We start from the raw sequence: 25,935 nt of genomic DNA, 5'->3' as shown, positions 1-25,935 counted from the left end.
GGTGAAGCCCCATTAATATTTTTAAAAGCTCCCCAGGTGATCCTGATACACAGCCAAGGTTAAGAATCACTGCCCTAGAACTACTTAGGTAGATGGTTGATGGGGAACTTCTAATAAGTGAACGAGGATGAAAGCACTGAATTCACTGATCAAACTTATGGTCACTAAAAATGAGGTGATAAAAATATTCTAAAATTGATTGAGGTGATAGTTGCATAACTCTTGTGAACATACTAAAAAGCATTGAATTATACAATTTAAATAGGTGAAATGTATCTCAATAAGGCTATTAAAAAAATAAGTTCCAGATAGATTTCTATTTTTATGCACACACAGATTAGTGTTTTAATTCTTTTGATTTTATATTTCTATATTTATATTTCTACCCGTTTTTCTTACATAACATTAATGATTATCTATAGCTACATCTATATCTATACCTATCTGTAAAACCAGTGTAAGAAAAATACATAAATTATACATACATAAATTATAGTTTCCTACTATGTACAGTTGTCCCTGCTTCTTTTTTTTACATAACATTATATCCTGGAGATCACTGTATAGAGATATTTCTTATTCCTTTTTTTTTTTTTTTTTAAAGTACTCCATTATGTGAGCTTCAACATCCAATGTATGGATGCACTATAATTTACTGGCCCAGTCTACTACGAATACGCATATAGGTTGTCTACAACATCACTGTTTGATATTATTACAAACAGTGCTGCTATCTTTTCATATTTTTCCTGGTGTATCTTTAAGATAATTTTCTAGAAGCAGAAATGCTGTGTCAAAGGGCAAACCCATAGGTAATATTTCCTGATTTTGCCAAATTCTCTTCCGTGAAGATTGCTCCGTTTTGCATTTCTACAAGCAGCATATGAGAGCGCCTGATTCGCTGTCACCCAACCAATAGAAAATGTGCCAAACTTTTGGATTTTTGCCAACTTGGTAGGTGAGGAATGGTACCTCAAGTAGTTTTAATTTGAATTTCTCTCATTATATGAGTTAGATTGAGCATGTTTTCATATGTTTAAGGGCCACTGACATTTATTTTTCTAACTGATATCTTTAGTCCAATTTTCTATAGAGTTGTTGGTCTTCTCTCTTTTAAGAGCTTTTTAAATATTAGGGATAATAAAAGTTGCAACTATTTTTTCCAATTTGTCTTTTCATGTTTCAGTTTTTTCTCCCCCGCAAAGCTGTTCTTTTTATTTATGTAATCATATTTATCAATATTTTCCCTTATTGCTTTTGGATTTTGAATCATGGTTAAGAAGCATTTTTCTCATATGTAGGATATGGAGGAATCACCCATGTTTTCTTCTATTATTTATATGGATTCACTTTTTTTATTCATTGAAATTTATCTTCATGTATGGTGTGAGGAATGAAATAATTTTTAACTTTTATCTTATACTAACATATTTGAGGAAGGCTTACTTTGCTGGTTTTACGGTCTCTGCATATGTATTTATTCACTCATTCATTCTAGGGAAAAACATCATGCATCACTCTAAAGGGGTAGGGAATTTTATATTCCATTTCAGAAAATAAAAGGTTCCATTTTCACAGAATAAAAGTCATACTATGACCTTTTGTACTATTATTATTAAGTACTATGAAAGGTTTTCTGCATTTTTGCAACTATTGGAATAAACCACATCCTCTTTCTAGCTGTGCCAGGTTGGATAAAATTAAACCAAAGATAACCAATTCCTGGTTTAGATAAAGACACTTATTCATTAAAGTTAAAAAGCATAAATTAAGACTAAATGGGAGGCTTACACAGGGTAAATGCTCAATATCTTTTTAACAGACATTTCATCAGTGTGATTCTGTGGCTAGTTCTTGTTGCCTTGGAAAAATAAAAATGAAAAGAATCCCAAAGTCTCTTAGGTTCAATTCTGAAAATGCATTAGGAATATCACCTATCATTATTGTTATCAATTTTTAAATTAATTCTTTCTTACACTGACATTATATAATCAATGTATACTGGTATCTTCATGAAAAAACTAAATGGTTAAGTCAATAGCACAATTAGGACTTATACAAGCTAGAAACCAGTACCAAAGCTTATTCTGTTACCTGGAGGAAAATGTGCAATATTGCAAATACTTTAAGTTAAACATTATTATAATTCCCATCTGCTGTGTTGTAAGTTCCAAAGAAATTTTCAAAAAAAATAACAATTTCTAGATGAGCAGAATGTAAATGTCAGGTCTCCAGGACAGCAATGTCTCACTCTTTTACTTTAATGACTCAAGCATATAAGGATTCATTATTCAATAATGGCCTCTACTCTTATTCATAATAAAGAGAGTGAGGAAAGGAATAGATGATAACATCAGTGGATAACCTATAGTCTCATTAGGGACACTGGATCCAACCTTTTCTTTCAATTTATGTAATAGCAATAGGTTTGGCCTTAAGCAAACCTTAAGTTTTTCTTAATTTCAACTATATTACAAGAACAAAAACATGGTCTGAATTTCAGCTCTTTAAATCTCTCTTTCAGGGAGTAGAGTTAATGAGCTGGGAAATAATCATAAAGTAGAAGAACAGAGATAGCAAAAGTCCTAGATGACATATTGGCTACTGAAAATCTTTCCTTCTTACGTATGTATGTATGTATATATTTGTTATTTATTTATTAGAGACAGGGTCTCTGTCACCCAGGTATGTATGTAAATATTTGTTATTTATTTATTTATTTAAGATAGGGTCTTCCTCTGTCATCCAGGGTGGAGTGCAGTGGCATGATCACAGCTCACTGCAGCTTCAAACTCCTGGGTTCAAGTGATCCTCCCGCCTCAGCCTCCTGAGTAGCTGGGACTACAGGCAAGTGCCACCATGCCTAATTTTTTTTATTATATGTAAAGACAGGGTCTTCCCATGTTACCCAGGCTGGTCTTGAACTCCTGGCCTCAAGGGATCCTCCCACCTCAGCCTCCCAAAGTGCTAGGACGACAGGCATGAGCCACCCCACTTAGCCTGAAAAACTTTTAGACATGAAGTCACAGCTCAGAGTTTGTGACCTAAACAAAGTTAATAGGTTCAGGTCTTCTGACTCTGAGTCAAATGCTCTGTCCAATATACCATTCTACTGGTTAGATTAGATAACAGGAAAAACATAACAGCTGGAACATTATTACCTTATTGCATATAAAACTTTCCATCAAAAAAAAAATCCTGTAAACATCACTTATAGGTAGGTGACAAAAAAGGATTCTACTATAGGATCTACGCTAAATATATCAAATATTTTACAATCATAATTAATTTATACCATTTCAGATGGGAAAACTGAAGCTAAGGTCAAATTTAGGTTAAAAAAGTACTGAGAAACTACTATGGATCAGGTACTAGTACTGGAGTGAGAGATAAATTACTAAATCAAAGTCAAAAATAAGTATTTCTATCCTTTGGGACTAAACTTGCTTAGATCTATACACCATATTGAAGAAAGTTAAATTTCAGTGGCCTCCTAAACAATTATTCAATATTTTTGATGAAAATAACACTTCAAAGGGTTTTTCCAAAATATAATACAAATATCTAAATTTAATAAATATTTCTTCTAAAGTTTCTTAAATCATTGAGGATATACTATTAAACTGTAAGTAAAATAAATAGATGCTAACTCCAGCTTTGTGAATTCTCAAAGCTAACATTACCCTATTTCAATAATACAGCATTTGTAATATTCCAAAATACTTTCAGAGATAGCACCTAGATCCCAAATTACTTATTTGAAATGAAAACTGTCCCAATCTATCCAAAGTTCATGTCTTTCCTAAGTTTGGGAGATTTCTCATAGGAAAAGGAGCCATGTACCTTTCCATCACAGCCAGGCACTCCTTTCTCCAGGTAAATCGACTCCCTCGTCGTAGGCGGAAGGTCCCAGAGGTGGCAGAGACTGGGGGAGGCGTTTGTCTCCATTCAGGGTCCTCTATTGGAATAGGGGCTGGTCTCATACTTAGTGTAGCCCCTGAAATAAACAAGACATTTTTAGCAAATGTCTTGCAATTTATTCAAACCAATATGACAAATATATCATGAAGTCAAGAACAATGAATTTTTGAGAATAAATTTTTGTCTCTCCATTAAAACTTGCAGGCAATATAAATATCTGGTATTTATATTATTTCTAAAAGAACATTTGACCAAAATAAAAATCTGAAGAAGAGATAAAAACTCTTCCTTAAAAATCCATGATTAGTGATTTTAAAATGTCATTGTTTTTCCTACTTGGTCATCTATTAGTTTCATTTATATTATTTTTCAAAACAAAGCACAAAATCTACCTCATTATGGGAATAGGAAAGTATGGTCTTTGGCTTAGTGATAACTTCATCAGTGTACCTTCCTCTAAAAAATGTCTGTTGAAACTGCTACTTGATAGTTATAATCTTTTTGAACAATATACCTTAGATTCAAAGGACTTGGGATTGCATCTTAAATTTAGCTGATGAGTAAATCAAAATTTATATTTTAAAAAAAGGACTTGGGAGCTCTTAAAGAGTACATGCAGTTAGGAGCTGAATTTAAAATAATCTGAATTGTTGTAAACTTAAAGTCAAATATAGCATCAAAGAATATAAGATGATGTTTGATGTGCTTTTAATCTACTAACTAAATCAAATATCTATAGGTCTATTACCTGTTACTACTATACTATATCCTGTTACCTCTTGAACATAATAAAATTTCAATGAACAAAAAGCTGTAATTGAGATATTTTACTAATTCAGACTAGCTTTTGCTCAAATAGCTTGAACTGGCAATGATGCATTTACTCACTCATTCACCATTTATCAAACCCCTTTCACTTGGGTTTCTCTAGGCTAAAAGCTAAAAATAAAACAAGGACAGCAACACTGTCTGTGACCCCCATAGATTTATTTCACAGACCTTAAATATAACTTGGTATGCTTTAATAGAGCTCAGTCCTTGGCTCCTCTGCTCTTCTTTCACTCTTTATATTGTTAAATTTATCCTTCCAAAACATCATTATGATCATATCACTCCTCTGATCAAAAACCTTCAAAAAGTTCCCCCTGCCTATGGTTTAATCCAAACTCCTAATATAGCCCTAGAAAGACAGGTTAGAACTTGTGCACATATTAAAATATATTATTAATTCTATATTAATATATATTTCTTTCTTCCTAATAGGAATCACACTCTTTTTACCATACCGTGCAAGGAATACCATGGATAGTGTTTCTACTGTAATACCTACAGATTTATTGTAGATCTCCTTCTGAATGGTCACATTTTTCTGTGTATTCACTTATACAGATGCCTAATATGTTAACTAACTCTGATTTTCCTTTCCATACCTACTGCCCTGCAGTCTTTCTCATCTCAGTAAATAGATTCCCATTCTTCAAATTGCTCAGCTCAAAAATCTCAGATTCATCTTTAACTGCTCTATTTCTCCCACATACTACATATCCAATCCATAGGCAGATTCTGTCCATTTTATCTTCAAAATATTTCCAGTAGCAGATCAGTTTTTATTCCCTGCACTGCTACCACTTTAGAACAACCAGCGTCATCTCTAACAATCATGACTTTCTGGGATAGATTCCAAAGAGGGCCCTTCACAATAAATCATACTTCCTGGTAATCATGCCCTTGAAAGAACATGGAGAAAGTCCGAGGCCGGATCCTAAGAAACTTTGCAGCTTTAGCCTAGGTCTCCTAGAATGCTGGCTCTTGGGGAAGCCAGTTGCCATATAAGAAGTCTGACTAACTTGAGACCATGATGTTGTAGAAAGCCCAAAGCAGCCATATGGAGGCCACAAGGAGTGAAAGATGCCCAGCCAGTCCCCAGGAGCTCTTGCCAACTCTACCCAGGTGCCAGACATTTGAGAGAAAAAGCCACCTTAGACACTCCAGCCATAGCAGACATCATGTAGAAGCCAGCTAACAGAGAACCAAGCCCCAGTACAGCCACGTGGCAGCCAGCCTCCAAGGTCCCTCAGGATCCCTGCCTCCTGGTATCCACACCTTTGTCTAGTCCCTTCCCATACTGCACCATGATTAATTTGTATAACCAAGAACATGTTGTAGTGATGGTATGTCACCTCTAGGATTAGATTATAGATGACAATGTGGCATCTGTCTTGGTTGTTCTCTCTGATCACTGGCTCAAGGGAAAACTAGCTGCCATGTGTGAGGACACTCAGGCAGTAGACGGCAAGGCCCATGCTGTGAGGAATGGTGGTCTCTGGCCAACAGGCAGTAAGAAGTGAGGGCCTGCCAACATCCACATGAGTGAGCTTGCAAGTGGACCATCCAGTCCCGATGACTGTAGCCCTGGCTAACGGCTGGACTGCAATCTCACGAGAACTCTGAGCCAGAACCACCCAGCTAAGCTACTTCTGGATTCCTGAGCTACAGAAATTGTGAGATAATAAATGTTTGTTAAGTTGCCAAGTTGTGAGTAATCTGTTGTACAAGAATAGATAACTAATACAAATCATCACAATCATCTGCAATTGGTTATTTACCCATATACCCCAACACACTATCATTATTCAAATTAATGTGGCAGCAAAAATTTTCACTTTAATGTAGAGATTTCACTACAAGTGAGAATGAGCATTACTTAACGCCAGTAAGTTCAAGACCAGCCTGGGCACTATAGCAAGATCCCATCTCTACAAAAAATTTAAAAATTAGGCAGTGCTGGTGCACACCCATAGTCCAGCTATGAATGTGCCACAACACTCTAGCCTGGGTGACAGAGCAAGACACCATCTCTTAAAAAAAAAAAGATAAACAAAAATGAGCATCTTTTCCTGTTTATTGACCATTAAATATCTTTTCTTGTGAATTCATATCTTTTGTCCCTTTTTCTTTTGGGTTATTCATGTTACGGTGACTTAGTCACCTTACGGTGAATTCAATCTTATGGTGAAATCAATTGCTAGTCATATAGATTATAATTTTTTTCCAGTTTTTCTATTTTATGATATGCTTTGTGATCTCAATTTTTAATGTAGTCAAATCTGTCAGTCTTTTCTCTTATGGCCAGTGGGTTTGAATATCATTCAGGATATCTTTATAGCTTTCATTTTGTATTTCAGCCCTTAATACATGTGTAATTTCCTATAGTGCATGACGTAAAGTAATATCTAACTTTTTTTCTCAAGCAGGTGTCTCATGAGACAATGCTTTAGAGATTCATGGCTTAAAACAGAGCTGGCAAACTATGGCCTGCTGCCTATTTTTGTAAGCAGAGTTTTACTGAAACCTGGTCAAGCCCATTTATTTACATATTGTACACAGCTGTGACTGCACTGTAACAGCAGAGTAGCTGTGACACAGATCACACAGCCTGCAAAATCTAAGGTATTTACAATCTGGTCCTTTGCAGGAAGAGTTTGCTGACCCTTGGCTTAAAAACATTCTTGGCCTACCCACTGTGAAACTCTAAACTGAATCCCTTCTTTAAACAGTTCAAGAAAAAGGGTTCCATTCTGCCAAAATAACCTGGGAATTCAGTCTGGGCCTAATTCAAAGTTAACAAGGTTTAGACATAAGCAGGAATTACAGGGCTGGAAGAGCTTCAAAGTCTTTGCTTCAGTGCTTTTCTGAAAGCAAGCAGGGATTACAGCACAAGAGCTCTGGAATCTACCTAATTAAGATACTAGTTTGATTCTACACCAGGGTGAAAAGGTCCAAAACAGAGTCAAGCTGCTATCCTGACTGATGAGATAGAGGTAGAAATAGACTGGGTAGGCCAGGCACAATAGCTCATGCCTGTAATCCCAACACTTCTTCGTGAGGCCAAAGCGGGAGGATTACTTGAGGCCATGAGTTCAAGACCAGCCTGGACAACATAGTGAGACTCTCTGTCTCTACCAAAAAACCAAAAACAAAACAAGACATAGACTGGGTAAGTGAATAGGCCTTCTTGTCCAAGGCCTGGCTCTGGTAGAGGAAGAGAGAGTTTCAGAGTGGAGGACAGGAAATAAGTCAGTGAATTCCAAGCGGTAGGCCACATCTAAAACTGTGGCACGCTCTCTTAGGTTAGCAGAGTGATAAATGGGCACAAACAGAAGAGAGAACACAAAGAATCTTAATTCAATCAAGAGGCTGAAGGAAATAAGCCAACTAAGAAGAACGGTTCTTTCTTGGTATTGGGGTTTATTGTTAGTATTATTATGCTTCTTTATAAAATTCTGGATTGAGAGCTGAAATAAATTTAGATGAAATAAAACTGGTCAGGAAGGAAAAGATAGAAAGAGGAGAAAAGAAGAGACAGAAGCAAGTACTGGCCTGGTTACTTTAAAAGAAATCAAGACAGTTTATGCACAGAAGGTGGGAACTGAATAATTTCAAACTTCTAAACATAATTATTTTTAAAATCATCTCTTCATTTTTAATTTCTTACAAAGCATATTCACAGCATATTCCAAGAATGTCATACAGCAATGGTTTGCTGCTCTTGGTCAAACAGAGTATATAAACATAACTTGATTTAAAACAAAATATTATCACATTACTTTTGAGACTTTTTTTCTTAATCCTTCCTCTTTTTCAATGTAGGAGTAGTTAAAAATAGCCCAAGAAACACTCTGGAAACAGTCTAATAAATACAGATTTGTTCTAGAAACCTAAGTTCATCTTGCTTTGGTTGAAATGGATGAAGAACAAAGAATGAGTTTACAATTATTGACTCTAACTGAAAAATATGATACAAAATGCAGGAACAACGTATATAAGGCTTTAAACGCCACTGAAGTAAAATATAGGCGTTCTGGTTGGCTAAAAGTCCTTACAGGGAAACTAATGTTCCCTGAATTTTTTTTTTTTTTTTTTTTTTTTTTTTTTTGAGACAGAGTCTCACTTTATTGCCCAGGCTAGAGTGCCATGGCGTCAGCCTAGCTCACAGCAACCTCAAACTCCTGGGCTCAAGCAGTCCTCCTGCCTCAGCCTTCCGAGGAGCTGGGACTACAGGCATGCGCCACCATGCCCAGCTAATTTTTTCTATATATTTTTAGCTGTCCAGATCATTTCTTTCTATTTTTAGTAGAGACAGGGTCTCGCTCTTGCTCAGGCTGGTCTCGAACTCCTGAGCTCAGACGATCCACCGGCCTCGGCCTCCCAGAGTGCTAGGATTACAGGCGTGAGCCACTGCACCCAGCCTGTTCCCTATTTCTTTAGGGAAACATTTTTTCCCACGTTGTATCTGGGCTCCTATTAAAACAAATGTTTGCAACTTCACCCAGCAAATCTAAACCCATTAGAAACAAACCAAAATATCTTTTCATAATTTGCTAATAGATTTAAAAATTTTGATGACTGTTCTCTTTGTATATCTGATAATGTTCTTATCAGAATTAGATCTGGGTGAACCTTTACCAATCAGCTAATAAAAGAATGACTAGAAGCACATAATTACAAAACTACCTTCTGCAAAAGTAATTTCTCATCTTCTCCCGTTTCACAGGCACGTTTCCCAGGCCTCCGACACTCTGCAAGTGAAGGAGTGGGCATTTCTTCTGAATGTATTTACTTCACGTGCTTGCTGCATCAGCCTCTTGGCAAGCTCCATTTAATTGTTTAATTTAAAAATATGCAGAATCAGTGCCATGGGCCAAGAGGAACCCAGAACACCTGTCTGCTACAGTAATGTTTAAATTAGACAAGGGAAAAGATTGTTGAGCTTAATTTGATTAAATAAAGGGGCTTTAGCTGTCAACCATGCTGAATTTAGCACTCACTTCTTTTGAAAAATAGGCATTTTCTTGTAAATGTTTTCATAAGAAACAAGGTAAAATGTATTTGATTAGTTTCCATCAGCCTATTCTATTTATATACCTTGGCAGGCTTTGGGTTATGCTGGGAAATTCTGATGTTGGGTCTGTCAGAGAACTATACTATAGCTACTGGATTATCAGTAAAAATAACCTAAATATCCATTCTGTTATTTTTCTTGCTGAGTCCACTTAAAGAGAAACTTAAAAAAAAAAAAAAAAAAAAAAAACCCACAGAACCATACCCAAATGGATCTAGACTGAAGTGGCTGAAAAAGAGAACTTCACTCAAGGTATACAAGCAGAAATGCTCTTAGGTCCAAGAATAGAGGCATAGACTATACTAACATTTTTTATTTGTTTTCTAAATACTTAAATTTACAGAAGAGAAAAAGCAGTTTTTCATTTTGTGGTATTCCTTAATTTTGCATTTTTTTCTCAGAATATATATAAAAAGATGACACTATTTACATTTCCCTTAATGAGCCATCCTGGACATAAAAAAATTATGAAATACAGTAGTTTATCTGTTAATAAAAATCACCGACATCTTATTTTCTACCTAAGTGCCTCTCAAAAGCAGCAGGTCTTAACCATATGATCTAGATTCTTCATTTTTTAAAAAATCACGAAAGCTATTAAGGCAGATTAATTTTTTGGCAGGGGTCTCTCTCCCTCCCCTTCTACTTCCTTCCTTCCTTCCATTACATTTTATATGTATTTTTCAAATACATAAGTATATGGTACAAAATTTAGAAAGACACAGGTTATACAGTCAACTCCCTATGCCCATACTCCCACTAAGTTCCCCTCCACAGAGCTGTTCTTACCAGTCCCTAACACGGCCTTCCAGAGATCTTCTATGCTATGCAAGCATATACTTGTGCATGTTTGTGTTCCCTATATAACTAGTAATATACCATATATTCTTTTGTACCTTACTTTTTTACTTATGAATTCCACATCGCCCCATATTAATTTAATTAATATAAAGCTGCCTTTAAAAATAGTTACATAGCTCTATAGTATTCCATTGCACAGATATCCCATAATTTATTTAAACCAGTTCTCAACTAAGGGACATTTGGGTGGATTCTAATCAGCTCCATAATGACTTGCAAAGAAGAATGTGATGTCCTGTAAGCAATTATTAACTAGACAGTAAACTATTCACAGATGCCAACACAGTTCACTTTATCCAACATAATAGCAGCTCGTAAGTGTCCACAGAATAAGAAGAAACAATGCTATTCTTTAGCTAAAATCAAAGGTTATTTTAAAGTCAACAAAATAAAACTGCATTTATCTAGAAAGAATTCTATGCCATATTAGCTCTTATAATAAAGATGAAAATGCAAAGAAAAACTTAAACTTCAAATGCCAATATCCAATTTTTGTTAATGCAACAAAAACTATTACTACCAATTGACAGTTATGTACTTATCCTCTTAACTTCAGCTACCTTTAAATTGTATCCTACAGAAAACTTGACTGAAGGAACCAGTAAGAATTTAACTTTTAAACAAAAAATAGAAAAATCCTCTAAAAGGGTATAAGAACAGTAATGCAACCTCACTGAAAAGCAGGTGCAGGTTAGTAAGAGGCATGTCTTAAAAGGAGGCACCTTCTCCATAAGGAAATCAGCTCCTAATCATCAGCTGGATGAATGCTGTCAATTCCCTCGTTCCACCTCCCTCCAATTTCCTGATAATGGGTAAGCCTAGCTCTGGTTCCAAGATAAACTGAAATAGGAAGTAAGATTAAAAACAAGAATAAACAGTAATTTGTTTAAAAGACAGCTTCAGAAGAAGAATACCAGTCCAGTGTTAAAACTGGACTCCTGCAGTAGTATTCTGCAATCAGCAGAGCTATCAGACAGCTGTGCCAATGCTGCTGTGGCCTGAGAGCTGCACCGTAGGCTGCCTTCCTATTTCTAGTGAAGTAATTTTCCTGGTATCCTAGTCCCTGCCTGAGATTGGAGCCCAGCCTAGAAACAGCAGTCTGGGAATTGAGCCTCGCCAGTTGTGATTAGATTATATGTCAGTTCTGGCCTAAGTGCCATATCCAAGAAACAAAAGTCCCTTCTCTTATGGAAGTTGATTACCTGACGTAGTTGACTAGTTCCTATTCTCCAAATTATTCACTGTTCTGCCCTATACATGTTGGAACACACTGACAGTCCCTCTGGTAGTCCCTCTGGTGGTAACCCCTGGTGGTCTCAATGGCTTGTCTGGAATATGACCAGATTTACGAAACACCTGGGCACAGTTCCATGTTTACCTAGTTGAACCCTTGCTATCAGCCTAAGCTGCTCCAGTAAGCAGACGAAGAAGTGCCCAGTTTTTGTCTCTCTCCATTTTATTTGCTCTGCTGTGAACCATGGGAGAAGTGCTGTCTTTTGGGAAGACTGCTTAGCACTGAGTTTGAAGTGTTGCTTCAGCTACGTCTTAAAATTGTGCCATCCCATATGGTAGCCTATATCCACATGTGGCTATTGAGCACTCGAAACGTGGCTCATAGAAAATATATGCTTTAAGTACAAAATGCAGATTGGATTTGAAACAACCAACAAGAAAGAAAGGAAAGGCAAAGAAAGAGAGAAAGAAATTTCAATAATTTTAAAAATACTGATTAAATACTGAAGTGATAATATGTATTTGTTAAATATATTAATTTTAGCTATTTTTCTTAACTTTTTAAAATGCAACAACTAGAAAAGTTCAAATTACATACGTTGTTTACATTGTATTTCTCCTGGACTGTGTTGCTTTGCAACATTTAATTAATGGTAGCAACAACAGAATCATTTTTTTTCCTTTTTTTTTAGAGACAGGGTCTCACTCTGTTGCCCAGGCTGGAGTACAGCGGCACAATCATAGCTCATTGCAGCCTCAAACTCCTGAACTGAAATAATCCTCCTGCCTCAGCCTCCCAAGTAGTTGGGACTACAGGCACATGCCACCACGCCCGGCTAATTTTTCTAAAGTTTTTTTAGAGTCAGGGTCTTGCTATGTTGCTCAGGATGGTTGGTCTCAAACTCCTGGCCTCAAGCAATCCTCCCACCACAGCTTCCTGAGCTGCTGGAATTACAGGCATAAGCCTCTGTGCCTGCCAAGAGTCATTATTTTGAGAGGTTTGCTTGTGTATCTACATATCCTTCAAAAATATCTAAAAATGAAAGCTCTTCTTTGCAGAAAAACTGATAAGTGTTGGAAAAACTAAGTCTTGGAAGAACGATAGATTATCCCGTTTTGCAATTCCCTTGGAATAATCAATTCAGACAAGGATCATCAATGAATGCTAAGACAATTGGTAAAAGGTTGTTGCAGAAGAAGATACTCATCAGGTGACTAGAGATTATTTACAAACTGCAAAGAAAAGATCTCATGCCCACCACCTTAACAAAATGATCAAACTTAGCATATGAATAGTGCTACAACATGACATTACAGGCCTGCTGACAGGTGGCACTTTGAGGTAAACATTACCCATAAAGCACTTTTCCCCACTATTTTATTATGAAAATTAACAAACATATAAAAGCATGAAAAGAATTTTATAAGTGAAAATCATAATCAGACCACTTAATATTTCACACTTTATCACATATCTATCCATTTCCCTATATATTCATCAATCCATTTTATTTTTTGAAGCATTTCAAAGTAAACTTCTGCTATTAGTACATGCCCCCTTAAATAATCTATGAAGTATTCTTGCCAAAAATATTCAAACTGAATCTAATGAAGCCTTTAATCCTAACTTCCAGTTTACAGAAAAGAGAGAAGATAAAAAATAAGTTATTTGACAATAACAATAAATAGAAAAATCCAGAATGTGGGACATTCTGTAAGATTACATGGTTTAAAAAGTTTGTGTCTCGGAAAAAAAAGTTTGGGTGACTAGATTTCAGAGTCTAAAGAGACATTCCAATCTGCCAAATTAAGGAGATACTACTTTTAAAAAGAGAGCTACGAAAGACATTCCTGCAATGACTAGAGCAATGTGACTATGGACTGAATATTACATGGTAGTATGAAATAATTTTTGATTTTCTTCAGTGTGACAGTGGGGACTGTGGTTATGTAGATTATCCCTTTTCTTAGGAGATGAATGCTGAATGCACATACACACACAAATCTTAAATGCATTTATTTATTTTATAGAGATAATGTAAATGTAGCAAAATATTAACAATTATTGTACCTACGAAAAGGGTGAACAGTTGTTTACTGTGCTAGTCTTCTGAATTTTCTGTACACCTGAAACACTTCAAAATAGAAATTTGGAGTCAGAATAGACTAAGAAAAATTTTTTGCAGAGGTCGATATGGTCTATTCTGTTTCATCTTGCCTGGAACATTTGGATTGAGAATATGATTTTTGAAAAAAAAAAAATCTTACCACAGACACACATACAAAAATATATCTCTGTTATACTCTTTATTTCCATCTCAGAGCCAATGCTATTACTACACATTGTTTCCACTGGTGATTTAGTCTGTGAGCAAACGCTTTAAGGCCGCAGCATTACCAAAGACAGCTCAGTCACAAGCTTACACTTGAGCGCAGGGCACTGCCGCTAGCCTGTGCAATGCACAGACTGAGACACTCCATCCCACAACTTCAGATTTTACTTTATACATCACTTTTTTAAAAGTATCTTGCAATAAATCTCGCCTATTCTTGCCAACCCTAGACACAAAGGTTTTTGTGATCTTCTTTTTCCTTAAAATTTCATTCTGCTTTCCAATTTGCTGCTCCTAGGAGTCATCAGGGCAGCTGCATCCTAAAGTCCAAAGACACATCCATTACCTAGGTCATTAGAACTAGAAGAAGAAAATCATTAGCAGAGATCATTGGCTATGGTACAGCATGAACTAAATAAAAATATTAAATTTATATTACTAATAAAACAAAATTTGCAAAAAAAAAAAGATAATGGAGTCTTAAGTATGTACCTATAGTGGAAGAAAACAAAATTAGTCACTGACACCCATAATCTTTATTTCAAACTATGGCTAGAAATATCATATAACCTGGAAGCAAAGAGGTACCTCAGAGGAAGGAGTGAACATGACTAGATAATATTACATAATAAACTAAAAATTATCACAATCAGGGCTTAGGTTTTTGAGTTAAGAGTGGCTTTTATTGCATGAAGGCACAATCATAAAGCATGAAAGTACCTTATTGAACAAGTTAGCACATGGATTTGTCTTGCTTCAGATGCAATAAATAAAAGGAAATGATATTTACCAGGGTTTGTCTTCTCAAGTTGATACCATCGGTAAAATGCTCTTTTCTTCTGTTCACTCAGGTCTGATCCCTGCTGCAACAGCCAATGAGAGATCCGGCTCTGACTGATACCTACGTAGAAAAAGAAATAGCTTTTGGGGGGCATTGAAATTACAGTGAAGTAAATGAGGGTTCTGTTGGTTCTAGGTTATTGGGTGCTTTATTCTCTGTGTCACTCTGTAAGGAAGTTGCAACTTAAGCAAACTCCTTAATATTGGGCTTCTTTGAAAAGGCTAACTGCGCTGGTTAGGATATACTCAGAATTTATCAGAGGTCAAAGAATTCTATTAACCAAGACTTGACAGTGGCCTCTAAAATTAATCTCAAAACCAGGTCCATGAATATGAGATAAATGAAGATTCCTAAGTTATAGTTCTTTGTCAGAATTGATTATATTTGTGCTCCTTTAACTACCAATGCCCTCCATGCCACCCCGGTTTAGAATATTAGAACATTTAACAGATACTGAGGGGAAAAAAAATCAAGTCACCAAGTTTTGCTACAGTAAGGGGCTAGGAATAAAAAGGTCACTGAAAATACTGTCTTCAGTAAGGTTTTTGATTTATTTGTTAATTCATTTAGGCATTTTTACACTCATTATACATTAGTACAAAGTAAGAATTAGCAGTTTTAGAGTTATGCTGCAATATGACCTCTTAAGAAATCTCAACAGCTAAAGACATTTTTGCAACAGATATACTTTCAAAAAAACTGAACAGAATATAAAGCACTTTTCTGCTATCACTAGGAAGTTCTTGACAGCACTAGAAATGTGAAAAATCTCCACATCTGAACATAAAAAAGCATGTCTAAAATGTACTAGTATGAGAATCACATGCTCACTGGTCACTATAGCTATTCCAAAAAATGAATGATTCAGTATACAACTGGCAAAAGCAAAGAATACAGTAGAGACAAACTGTCTTGTAAGTCCACAAGGCACTGTCCAAAAGACCATCCAGCCATCATAGAGAGTACCAATATCTAAAACCTCCCAAGGAATTACTTATAGAAACTGGACATTACTGAATACCACCTGTGCCAACACCTGTCTAAAGCTGTAATGCTCGACAAGGAAGAATGGCTATCATGAAGTAATCACACCCCTTAACATGAGAAAAAGCAGGAGGTCCTGCAATCACATTTAACTCATTAAAAGCAAGCCCTCAGAGTTTCACACACTTAAAAATGTATGTTAAAAGAAAATCTGAGAAAATGGGAAAGGAGAGTGTTAAAAGGAAGACTGTGAAGCAAGGTCCTCTGACTGGAAACATCTAGCAATCACAAAAGGTGAAATTCAAACAGTTTTCCAAAACCTAAGTGATTACATACTGAAGCAATTCACATAGCAGTCTTCCAGTAGATGGAAGATCTATGTGATGCAGGTGCTGGCAGCTAGCACTGTATGCTTGTTCTAAGAGAATGCAAATTTGCATTCTGGATAATTAAATCAGCTGTGTTTAGCAAACACCTCACCAAAAGTCTAGTTTCAGACATTATATTATTTTTTATGCTACTTTTTAAAGAGTGAAAAAAACAACCATTTACCACCATGAAATCAAAATTGATTTTCATGTCAACAAAATAAAACTATTTTACATGGATTGTTTATATTGATACCATATCACTCAAAAAAAGAACAGGGAATTTGAGGAAAATCTGTAAAGAAAAAAAACAGACATCAGTTCTATCAGTTCTTTTAGTTTGTTCCAATATTAAATTTCCTCATATAGTCAGATCATACATAGAACAAACCATTGAGCCCACTAGATATAAGATCTGTCCAGGTTCTAGCTGTGCTATAGTCGGAGAAGAGGGCAAAAGTCCATTGAACAGACATTAGCTAAATTATAGTACATTTACATAACAAAATACTGGCAGACTTTTAAAATTAATGCTTTTAAAAAGCCATCCAAAAAAAACCAACCACAACAAAAAACCAAAACCAAGCAAACACATAAAAAGCCATCAATACCAAGTGTAGGCAAGGACACAGAATATACAGAACTCTCATACGGCTGATGGAAGGGTAAAACAGCACGGCCATTCTGCGAAACAGATGGAAAGTACCTACTAAAGCTGAACACATGTATACCCTAGAACCTAGTGATTTCTTTACGAGGCATATAGCCTGCAGAAATACGTACGTACTCAATAGAAATATGTTCAAAAGACATGTATGAGAAGGATCATATAAGCGTTATCCATAATAGCCCCCAATTTAAAACTAAATGCCCATCAACAGTAGAATGCATAAATTGTGATATCTACACATTCTACTACAGACTATTATACCCAATAGAAAAAGGATGAACTACTGCTATCTGCAACCACATGGATAAATCTCACAAAAATAATGTTGGCTGAAAAAAGCTATACACAACCGTATGATTCAATTCATATAAAGTTAAAAAAACAGACACTATTCTATATGGAAGGAAGTCAGTATAGTGGTTACCCATGTAGGAGGGAAAAGGTTAATAACCGGGAGGTATTAATAGTGAGATTTCCTTAGTGATCAGTATTGCTCCTATCTTGATCTAGAGAGTGCTTGTATGGGTGTCTTCACTTTTTAAAAGTCATTAAGCTGGACACTTTTCTGTATACATATTTAAATTTTAAAAAGTTTCCCCAGGCCGGGCGCGGTGGCTCACGCCTGTAATCCTAGCCCTCTGGGAGGCCGAGGCGGGTGGATCCCTCAAGGTTGGGAGTTCGAGACCAGCCTGAGCGAGATCCCATCTCTACTAAAAATAGAAATAAAAAAATAATCTGGACAACTAAAAATATATATAGAAAAAATTAGCCAGGCATGGTGGTGCATGCCTGTAGTCCCAGCTACTCGGGAGGCTGAGGCAGTAGGATCGCTTGAGCCCAGGAGTTTGAGGTTGCTGTGAGCTAGGCTGCCGCCAACGGCACTCACTCTAGCCAGGGCAACAAAGTGAGACTCTGTCTCAAAAAAAAAAACAAAAAAAGTTTCCCCAAAAATGTTTTGAAAATTCTATGTAGTTTCAAAAAAATAAAGTACATGGATATGTATCAATATGGAAAGTTGTTCATGGTATAAATGAAAAAGTATACATTTTAATGACTATATTAATATAATAATCTACATTCAGTTTTATATAGTAACAAAAATTTATATATACTGAAGATATACAATATGAATTTAGAGTGGTAGACTTTTCCAACATTTCTACCTTTATATTATTTTCTTAACATTTCTGTAAATATGTATTAATTTTTGGCTTTTCCCCCTAAATATTACATATACAGTACTTTATTGGTTGTTTTATCAAATTGTAACTCAGTTAAATAAAGAGTTGCAAAGAGAAGTCAGTTTCTGCCTTCTCTTACCAATTCTACTCTCTGAGATAAGCAATGTTAACTGCTTATACATATGTTGTTTCACAATTTTCTCTGTACAACTATTAATTTAATAATGCAAAGGGATAAGGTGATACGTTAATAGAATATTCTCCCGTCTCATCTTTTGTGTGAAGAAGAAATACACAAAGAACTTCTTCCCTATAAATTTAATCTCATTTTTCATATAATAAATGCAGAAAATGAAGTAATAAAGCAGGCAGTTTTTCTAGAAGAGGCACTGTAAGAAAATAAATATGTAAAACAACACATTTTACAATGATTTCTCCTGGCAGCTTGTTGATGGGTAAGGCTGCTTTAACTCATCCTTCTGGGGCTGGTTTGTAAATTCAGCTGAGTGTGGTTTCAAAAGCCCCTGCAGCTCCTCTTTATGTCAGCCTTGATACTTTTCCTCAGGAGAAAATTTCCCTAACTTCCTCACTACTACTCACTGCAGAAGAGAATGTCATTGTTCGCAAGCCTTAGCTCTTCCACAAGGCGGAAGAAAAGAAAAATTTACACATAACACTCATACACTTAGAGACTAAAGCTAACCCCTGAGTAATTTCTTTCCAATAAGGAAGTAACCACATTGTATTCAAAGGATGAAAAAAGCCTTTCTTAGCCTCCTTCACCATTTTCTGAGCTTCAGCTGTACCAGGCTCTTTCCAGTTCTCCAAATGCTATGCTCCCTTCCACTAGAGGGCTCTCTACCATAATCTATCCTTGTCAAAGTCTCCAGTAGCACAAATTTAAATGTTTCATTTTCCTTCCACTTCCTGGAGCGTGACACTGACCACTGCATCATCTTCACCCTTGGAATGCTGGCTACAGCTCCCAACAACACATCTATTCAGGTGGCTTCGGGGCTGCTTTGCTAACTCCGTACATGTTAGTGGCCCTCAGGGTTCCTTTGGTCATCTCAATTACCAACAACATTGATTTAAAATATACATGTCATCTAAATGCCAAAGACTTCCAGGGTACCAGACTATACTTTCAAACCATCTGCTAAAAAGTGTCAATGAGAATTTCCCACAGGGCCTCAACAGAGTCAACTTAATTCATTATCCTCATCCTTAAATCTGCTCTTCTTACTATATCCTCCATCTCAATTTTACCTTCATTCTACTTTCCCCCACAACTGTCACATGTTTACTAAATCTAGTCACTTTCTCTTCGTAAAAGTCTCTTCATGTTCTCTCCAATCCTCATTCCAGCACTTTAGAATCTCAGCCTCCTTTGCCTGGCCAATTGTAGTAACTCTGATAAAAAGAATAGGCCACCTAAGATCCACAAAGTACAAAATCCTCATGATTAGCTCCTTTTTTAAATTACAAGATCATTTCATAGTTGAAAAAGTGAAATACCCTTCTTTATGCAATTTTCTACTTAAGAACTTCTATCATCTCTATGATTGTCTTCCACAGTGGAACCAGAATTATGTTTAAAAATTTTAAGTTAAAACAAATGCATGCATTCTATATAAAAATTCAAATAATTCACAAACATGGACAGAGAAAAAAAGTCTTTCCTCCTTCCCTTCTTCCCTATCCTAGAAGTATTCCTGTTTATTATGACAACTATTAATAGTTGGGTTTTTTTAAAACATACATTTGGAGTTATTCTATACATAATAATTAACTTAGAATTTTTTCATGTAAGAAATTATAAGTCTCCCTCATTCTAATGGCTTCAAAGGCAACCTATACCATAATTCATTATTATTGGATATTTCAGTTATTGTTTTACTATAATAAATGATGATGCAATGACACTCCATGTGTATCTTTGTGCACATGAATAAATATTTCTTTAGGGCTGATTCATAGGAATGAAATTTTGATTCGTAGTATTAGAGCAGCATTTATGTTAGTGATAGATGTCACTAAATTGTCCCCTAAAGAACGTTGTACTCAATTTTATAGTCTAACCAATAGAGATCAGAATGTTTCCCTACATTCTCACAATTATTGAATATTATGAAACTGTTTTTAGAAGTCTGACTTTCTTTTTGTGAATATAATACATGTTCATTATTAAAAAATTCTAAGCAATTTAGAGGAAAGGAAAAATTAAGAGGAAAGCTAATAAAAAACACACCCAAAATCTCATCATGTAGAAATAACTACTTATTCCAAGATCATTCCAACCATTATTATATATAGGATAAGCAGAAGTAATTACTAAAATGGGATTACATTATAGACAGAATTTTAAAATGTAAAAACATTAAAAGTAGTTTTATTTTAATGCAAGAAATTAAAAAAAAAAAAAAACCTAGGCTGGGCTCAGTGGCTCACACCTGTAATCCTAGCACTTTGGGAGGCTGAGGCAGGAGGATCGCTTGAGGCAGGAGTTCAAGACCAACCTGGGCAATAGTGAGACTTCGTCTCTACAAAAAACTTAAAATCAGCCAGAAATGTCCAGGAATTTGTCTAAAGGTAAATCTACAGAGACAGACAGTAAATTAGTGCTTACCAGGCGCTGGGGGCCGGGAGCATGTGGGTCTGCAGAATGACTGATGATGGGTATGGGATTTCTATGTTGAAACTCTATCTATATAGGAATATTCTCATTATTCTTATTGACCCATCACCCTAAAACTGGAACCTTTAAACAAAAGATCACAGACCTTATCTTAGCTTTTTATAACTAAGATGCTTTCAGGGAAACTTATTTCCTTCCCCAGGCTGGAGGAGGCATGTGTTGGTGCCCATCATTTTCCTTTTGTTTTGATCCAGAATTCTCATTCAATTTAGTTTATGTTTTAAGGTTCTAGCTATTGCTTCATTGAAGATAAAGTTTTTCTTCTATTTTTGTTTGCTTTTATTGTTTTTGCTGGATTTTGATGGACAGAAGCAGACAAGCAGTATCCCTCAATTTTCTAAAGTTTGCTGATTTGATGGGCAAAACCTCCCATTATCTTGCAATTAAATTGTTCTTATTTACTTTTCACAAAGGCTTCGAATCTTTTCACATATTTATTGCCATTTATATTTTTTTCTTGTGTAAGTTATACACCGATATCCTTTGCAAATTTTTATATAAGATTATTAGTTGTTTCCACTAACTTGTAAGAACTTTTTTTTTTATTACTTCAAAATATTAAGGAGGTACAAAAGTTTTTGTTACATGGATACACTCTATAATGCTGACGTCAGGGCTTTCAGTGTGCCCAGGACCAGGACAATGTTCATTGTACCTCGTAGGTAAGTTTTTATCCCTTACTCTTCCTCCCACATGCCCCCCCTTCTTAGTTTCCAATGTCCTTTATGTCTTTATGTGCATGTGCACCCATCATTTAGCTCCCACTTGTTAGCAAGAACATGTGGTGTTTGTTTTTCCATTCCTGAGATACTTCACTTAGGATAAAGGTCTCTAGTTCCAGCCACGTTGCTGTGAATGACGTTATTTCATTCAAGAGCTCTTTCGATATATGAATCTTTTGCTCTATAATGCTGTAAATACCTTTCAGTGTGACTCATTTACAATGTCTTTTATTGGACATATGCTTAAGATTCTTATACAGTTAAATCCATACAACTTTATCTTTTAGGTTTTATGTATTGCTTAGGAAAGCTTTTCCTATCTCAAAATAATAAAAATATTTATTATTTTCTTTTAACACTAGTATAAAATCTTTTCCCCAGTTTTTAAAATGTATTTATTTAGTTCTTTATTCTATATGGAATACAGATTTTTGTTTCTGGTATGATGTTTTATTCTTTTCATTTTCATTTAGACAATTTTTAACGTTTTTCATTTTCAAATAATCAATGGAAAAATGTTATTTCCTTAAAGATCTGAAAGGCTTCCTTTATTTAAGCTAAATTTGCTTATATCCAAGGATCTGTTAATGAACTCTGTTCTACACAACAGATATATCCATCTGACAAAATGACCCTGTTTTCCTTACTGGAACAATGTATTATATTTTAATATCTGGTAGGGCAAATTTCTTCAAACCCTTTCTTCTATTCTCTTTAAAGAATCTCCCAGTTATTCTTATGCATTTTTTCTTACAGACGAACTTCAGATTCATCTTGTCAGAAACAAGAAAATCTTGTTGTGATTCTGATGGGTATCAGAGAGCACATAGAGCAAACTGGTGACCCCCTTGAGTTGAATCTGGCCAGTACACGTTATTGTTGAGCCTGTGAAGTGGTGTATGTTTTTAAAACTGGTGCTTGAAAATTGTTTTTTTTTTTTTAAATACAGAACTTATGCATAAAGTACAAATGCCACAAGAAACGAAAATAAGTCATCCTCCATTCATACCTTACAACCCATTCCCTTTCTCATTCCCCTGGAGACATATAGAGCTGCCTCATTCTTTTATGGACAGAAAGTACTCCATAATATAGAGGTACCATAATTTACCTAACTAGCCTCCTACTGATAGACACTCAGCCTTTTGCTATCATATAATATGCTACAATAAATAATCTTGTATAGTCATTATTCTAGACACAAGCAAATATTTCTATAGGATAAATTCCTAAAAGATAGATTACATGGTCCATTCAAAGAAGATTTAAAAAGAAGGTTTCTCCTAACAACAACAGCAAACAAAACAAAACAAAACCCTCTAAACCCTTTCAATTTGGAGACAGAATTACATCTCACATGCAGAAACCTGCCCATTTTGTTGACAGACAACAGTCTTCAAATTGGAAATCTACATAAAACTGGTAAAATCTATTAGATAGGAACTGATAAAATTTTGTTAAATGAGCAAGGTAATTATATCTAGTTGTATTATAATAAGATAATTCCATAGTCTGTGATTGAGGCTCTATCAACATTGCTTTTCTAGGGTAGATATAAATTCTACTTATTATAGCAACTTTATTCATAATTGCCAAAACCTGGAAGCAACCAAGATGCCCTCCAGTAGGTGAATGGATAAATAAACTGTGTTACATCTAGACAATGGAATATGGATTTAGCACTAAACCATGAAGAGACATGAAGGAAACTTAAACGAATATTACTAAGTGAAAGATGCCAAGCTGAAGCTCCATGCAGTATGATTCCAACTATATGACTTTCTGGAAAAGGCAAAACTATGTGACAGTAAAAAGATGGTTGCCAGAGGCTAGGGGGGAGGCAGGGATTAACAGGCAGAGCACAGAGGATGTTTAGGGCAGTGAACCTATTCTGTGTGATACTATAATGATGGATACGTGTCATTATACGTTTATCCAAACCCCATAGAATATGCAACACCAAGAGTGAACCCTAAAGTACACTATGGACTTTGGGTGACAATGTCCTGTCAATGCAGGTTTGACTGTAACAAAGGTAGCACTCCAGTGCTGGAAGGTGGTAGTAGGGAAGGCTGTGTATGGGAGGTGGGGCAGGGGGTATATGGCAACTCTCTACTTTCCACTCACCTGGCTGTGAAACTAAAACTTCTCTAAAAAAATAAAGTTTATTTTTTTAAAAAGTACATGGGCACTTTCATTGGTTTTCAATATCTAGTCTGAAGTTCTCTGATTAGGGAGAGGATCAATATATATCCATCTTTGTAAAGAAATGATAATTAAATTGAATGTGTAGTGTTTTTATCCTTCATTTTAAAGATAAGTATAAAAGGGAAGTGATGTGAGTACAGTTGAAACATTTCTAAAACCAGTTCAGAACTTGTCTTTGCACAAATTCTTACATTTGGGGAACGAGAATAGTGGATACAGTTAAGACACAAACCTGTTAAATGTACTTACCATTTAAAAACAGATTAGGATTTGACAACTAGAAAAGATAGAAACTGCTATGGTCTGAATGTTAATGTCCCTCTAAAATTCCTATGTTGAAATCTTCACCTTAAGTGATGATGGTATTAGGAGGTGGGATCTTTGGGAGGTGATTAGGTCCTGTGGGTGGAGCCCTCATGAATGGGATTCATGCCTTAAAAAAAGAGGCCCAAGACAGACCCCTTCACCCTTTCCACATGTGAAGACACAGCAGGAAGGCATTGTCTATGAGTCAGAAAGCAGGCTCTCACTAGACAATGAATCTACCTTGATCTCGAATTTCCCAGCCTTCAGAACTTTGAGAAATGTATTTCTGTTGTTTATAAGCTACTAGTTTATGGTATTTTGTTATAGCAGCCAGACCAAGGGAACTAAGAAAGAAACTATTAGGTCAAAGTCCTTCATCTTATAAACAAGGAAAATGAGGCTCTGGGTCACAAGGCTATGTAATGACAGAAAGACTAGAACCTTGGTATTATGTTGCTTTTCCATTATACAACTACTATTCAAGAAAACAAAATTGTGATAAATTTCTTAAAATGTGGAGATGCTAAATGATTTTTCTTCTTCCATGTATTCATTTTTTCAAAGGACATGAATCCTATTAGTATATTTCTTTGGCTGACAAGCACTCATCAAGCTGCCCATTTACTCATTTATTCTGCATGCCTGATTTTTTCCCAGAGGTCATTAAAAAAATTACGTTTTAAGCATTCTTAAACAGCCTTCTTACCCTGAAAGTTAATACAGAATACACGTGTTTATTACCAAAGCAAAGGCTATGCTCACCACCCCACCATTGTTAGTGAGAATTTGGAATCTTGGCTGACCTCTTACAGAGGTAAAATCCACCCTTGGTGGGAGCAGCTGTGACTGTGAAAGAAGCTACAAATAACATGCTGGGAATTCAGCAGGCACTGTTATTATATCCTGTTTATACTGTCATTTTTCCTATCAGTGGGATATTATTTATACAGACCCCACCCATGAACTTCTTGTTTATCTTATTATAGAAATCCTCTGAATCTATAAAAAGAAACTTCTGTGGCTGTTTTGGGAACAAATACATGTGTTATAATTTTGCACCTCATTACACTTTTTTATTTAGCATTTTCCTTTGTTATGCACCACTTGTTCTCATTTTACTTCAAGGTTGACTTATTTCACATATTAGAGTTGAACTTAACTGACTTCAAGAGAATCTGTTATAGGACAAGATTCTTGGAACACCACATCCTAAACTTTATTTTGGGGTACATTTCATCAGGTAGATATTCTTTAAAGATACATTTGACTACTTTATTTAAAGACAGGAAAATGTGTCTATATACTGATTAGGTATCCCAAGGAGGGAGTCTGAGTGACCAGAAGGCCTCCTTACACAGGCTCGCTCTATCCTAGGTGGACCAATTAAGAGTGCCAGACTTTATTAGGTTCTCACTAACTCGCTATTCTCTAGCAAAATCTCTTCTCTGCAATCAGAAGCCTTGCCCCTGAGTTTAGCTTGATGGCTAGACAGGCTGGGTGAAAAATATAACACAATAATACATGAGAAACACAGGAATTCAGTAAGTTGACCAAGAGGACAATGAACCAATCTGGTTATCAATCATCCTCATTCCCCTGGCCTTATATAAATAACTGAAGTAGATAAAAGAAAAATGCAAGTTCCTTAAGGGCAAGAAATCATGCAGCATTTGTTGAGCAAATAAGTAATTATTTCTGGAGAGAGCA

General features: G+C 35.6%; 1 protein-coding gene across 9 annotated transcripts in view; it reads right to left on the bottom strand.

Annotated features, from left to right (window-relative positions):
• Nucleotides 1–25,935, bottom strand: part of HMBOX1 (homeobox containing 1) — a 128,368-nt gene that overhangs the window by 41,947 nt on the left and 60,486 nt on the right. For all 9 annotated transcript variants that reach the window (XR_006730895.1, XR_006730894.1, XM_045535577.1 and 6 more), the window contains exons 5-6: nucleotides 15,041–15,151; nucleotides 3,844–3,997 (exon numbers count right to left, since the gene is read on the bottom strand). Coding sequence is in view for 7 of the 9 variants with exons in the window: in XM_045535577.1 (XP_045391533.1) it covers nucleotides 3,844–3,997; nucleotides 15,041–15,151 (265 nt within the window). In the remaining 2 variants the exon portion in view is untranslated. The remainder of the gene's footprint in view (nucleotides 1–3,843; nucleotides 3,998–15,040; nucleotides 15,152–25,935) is intronic.

Source organism: Lemur catta, chromosome 22 (assembly GCF_020740605.2).
Source record: "Lemur catta isolate mLemCat1 chromosome 22, mLemCat1.pri, whole genome shotgun sequence".
In the NCBI taxonomy this organism is placed as follows: domain Eukaryota; kingdom Metazoa; phylum Chordata; class Mammalia; order Primates; family Lemuridae; genus Lemur; species Lemur catta.
Note: the sequence above shows the minus strand (reverse complement) of the source record. Positions and strands in the feature narration are given on the sequence as shown.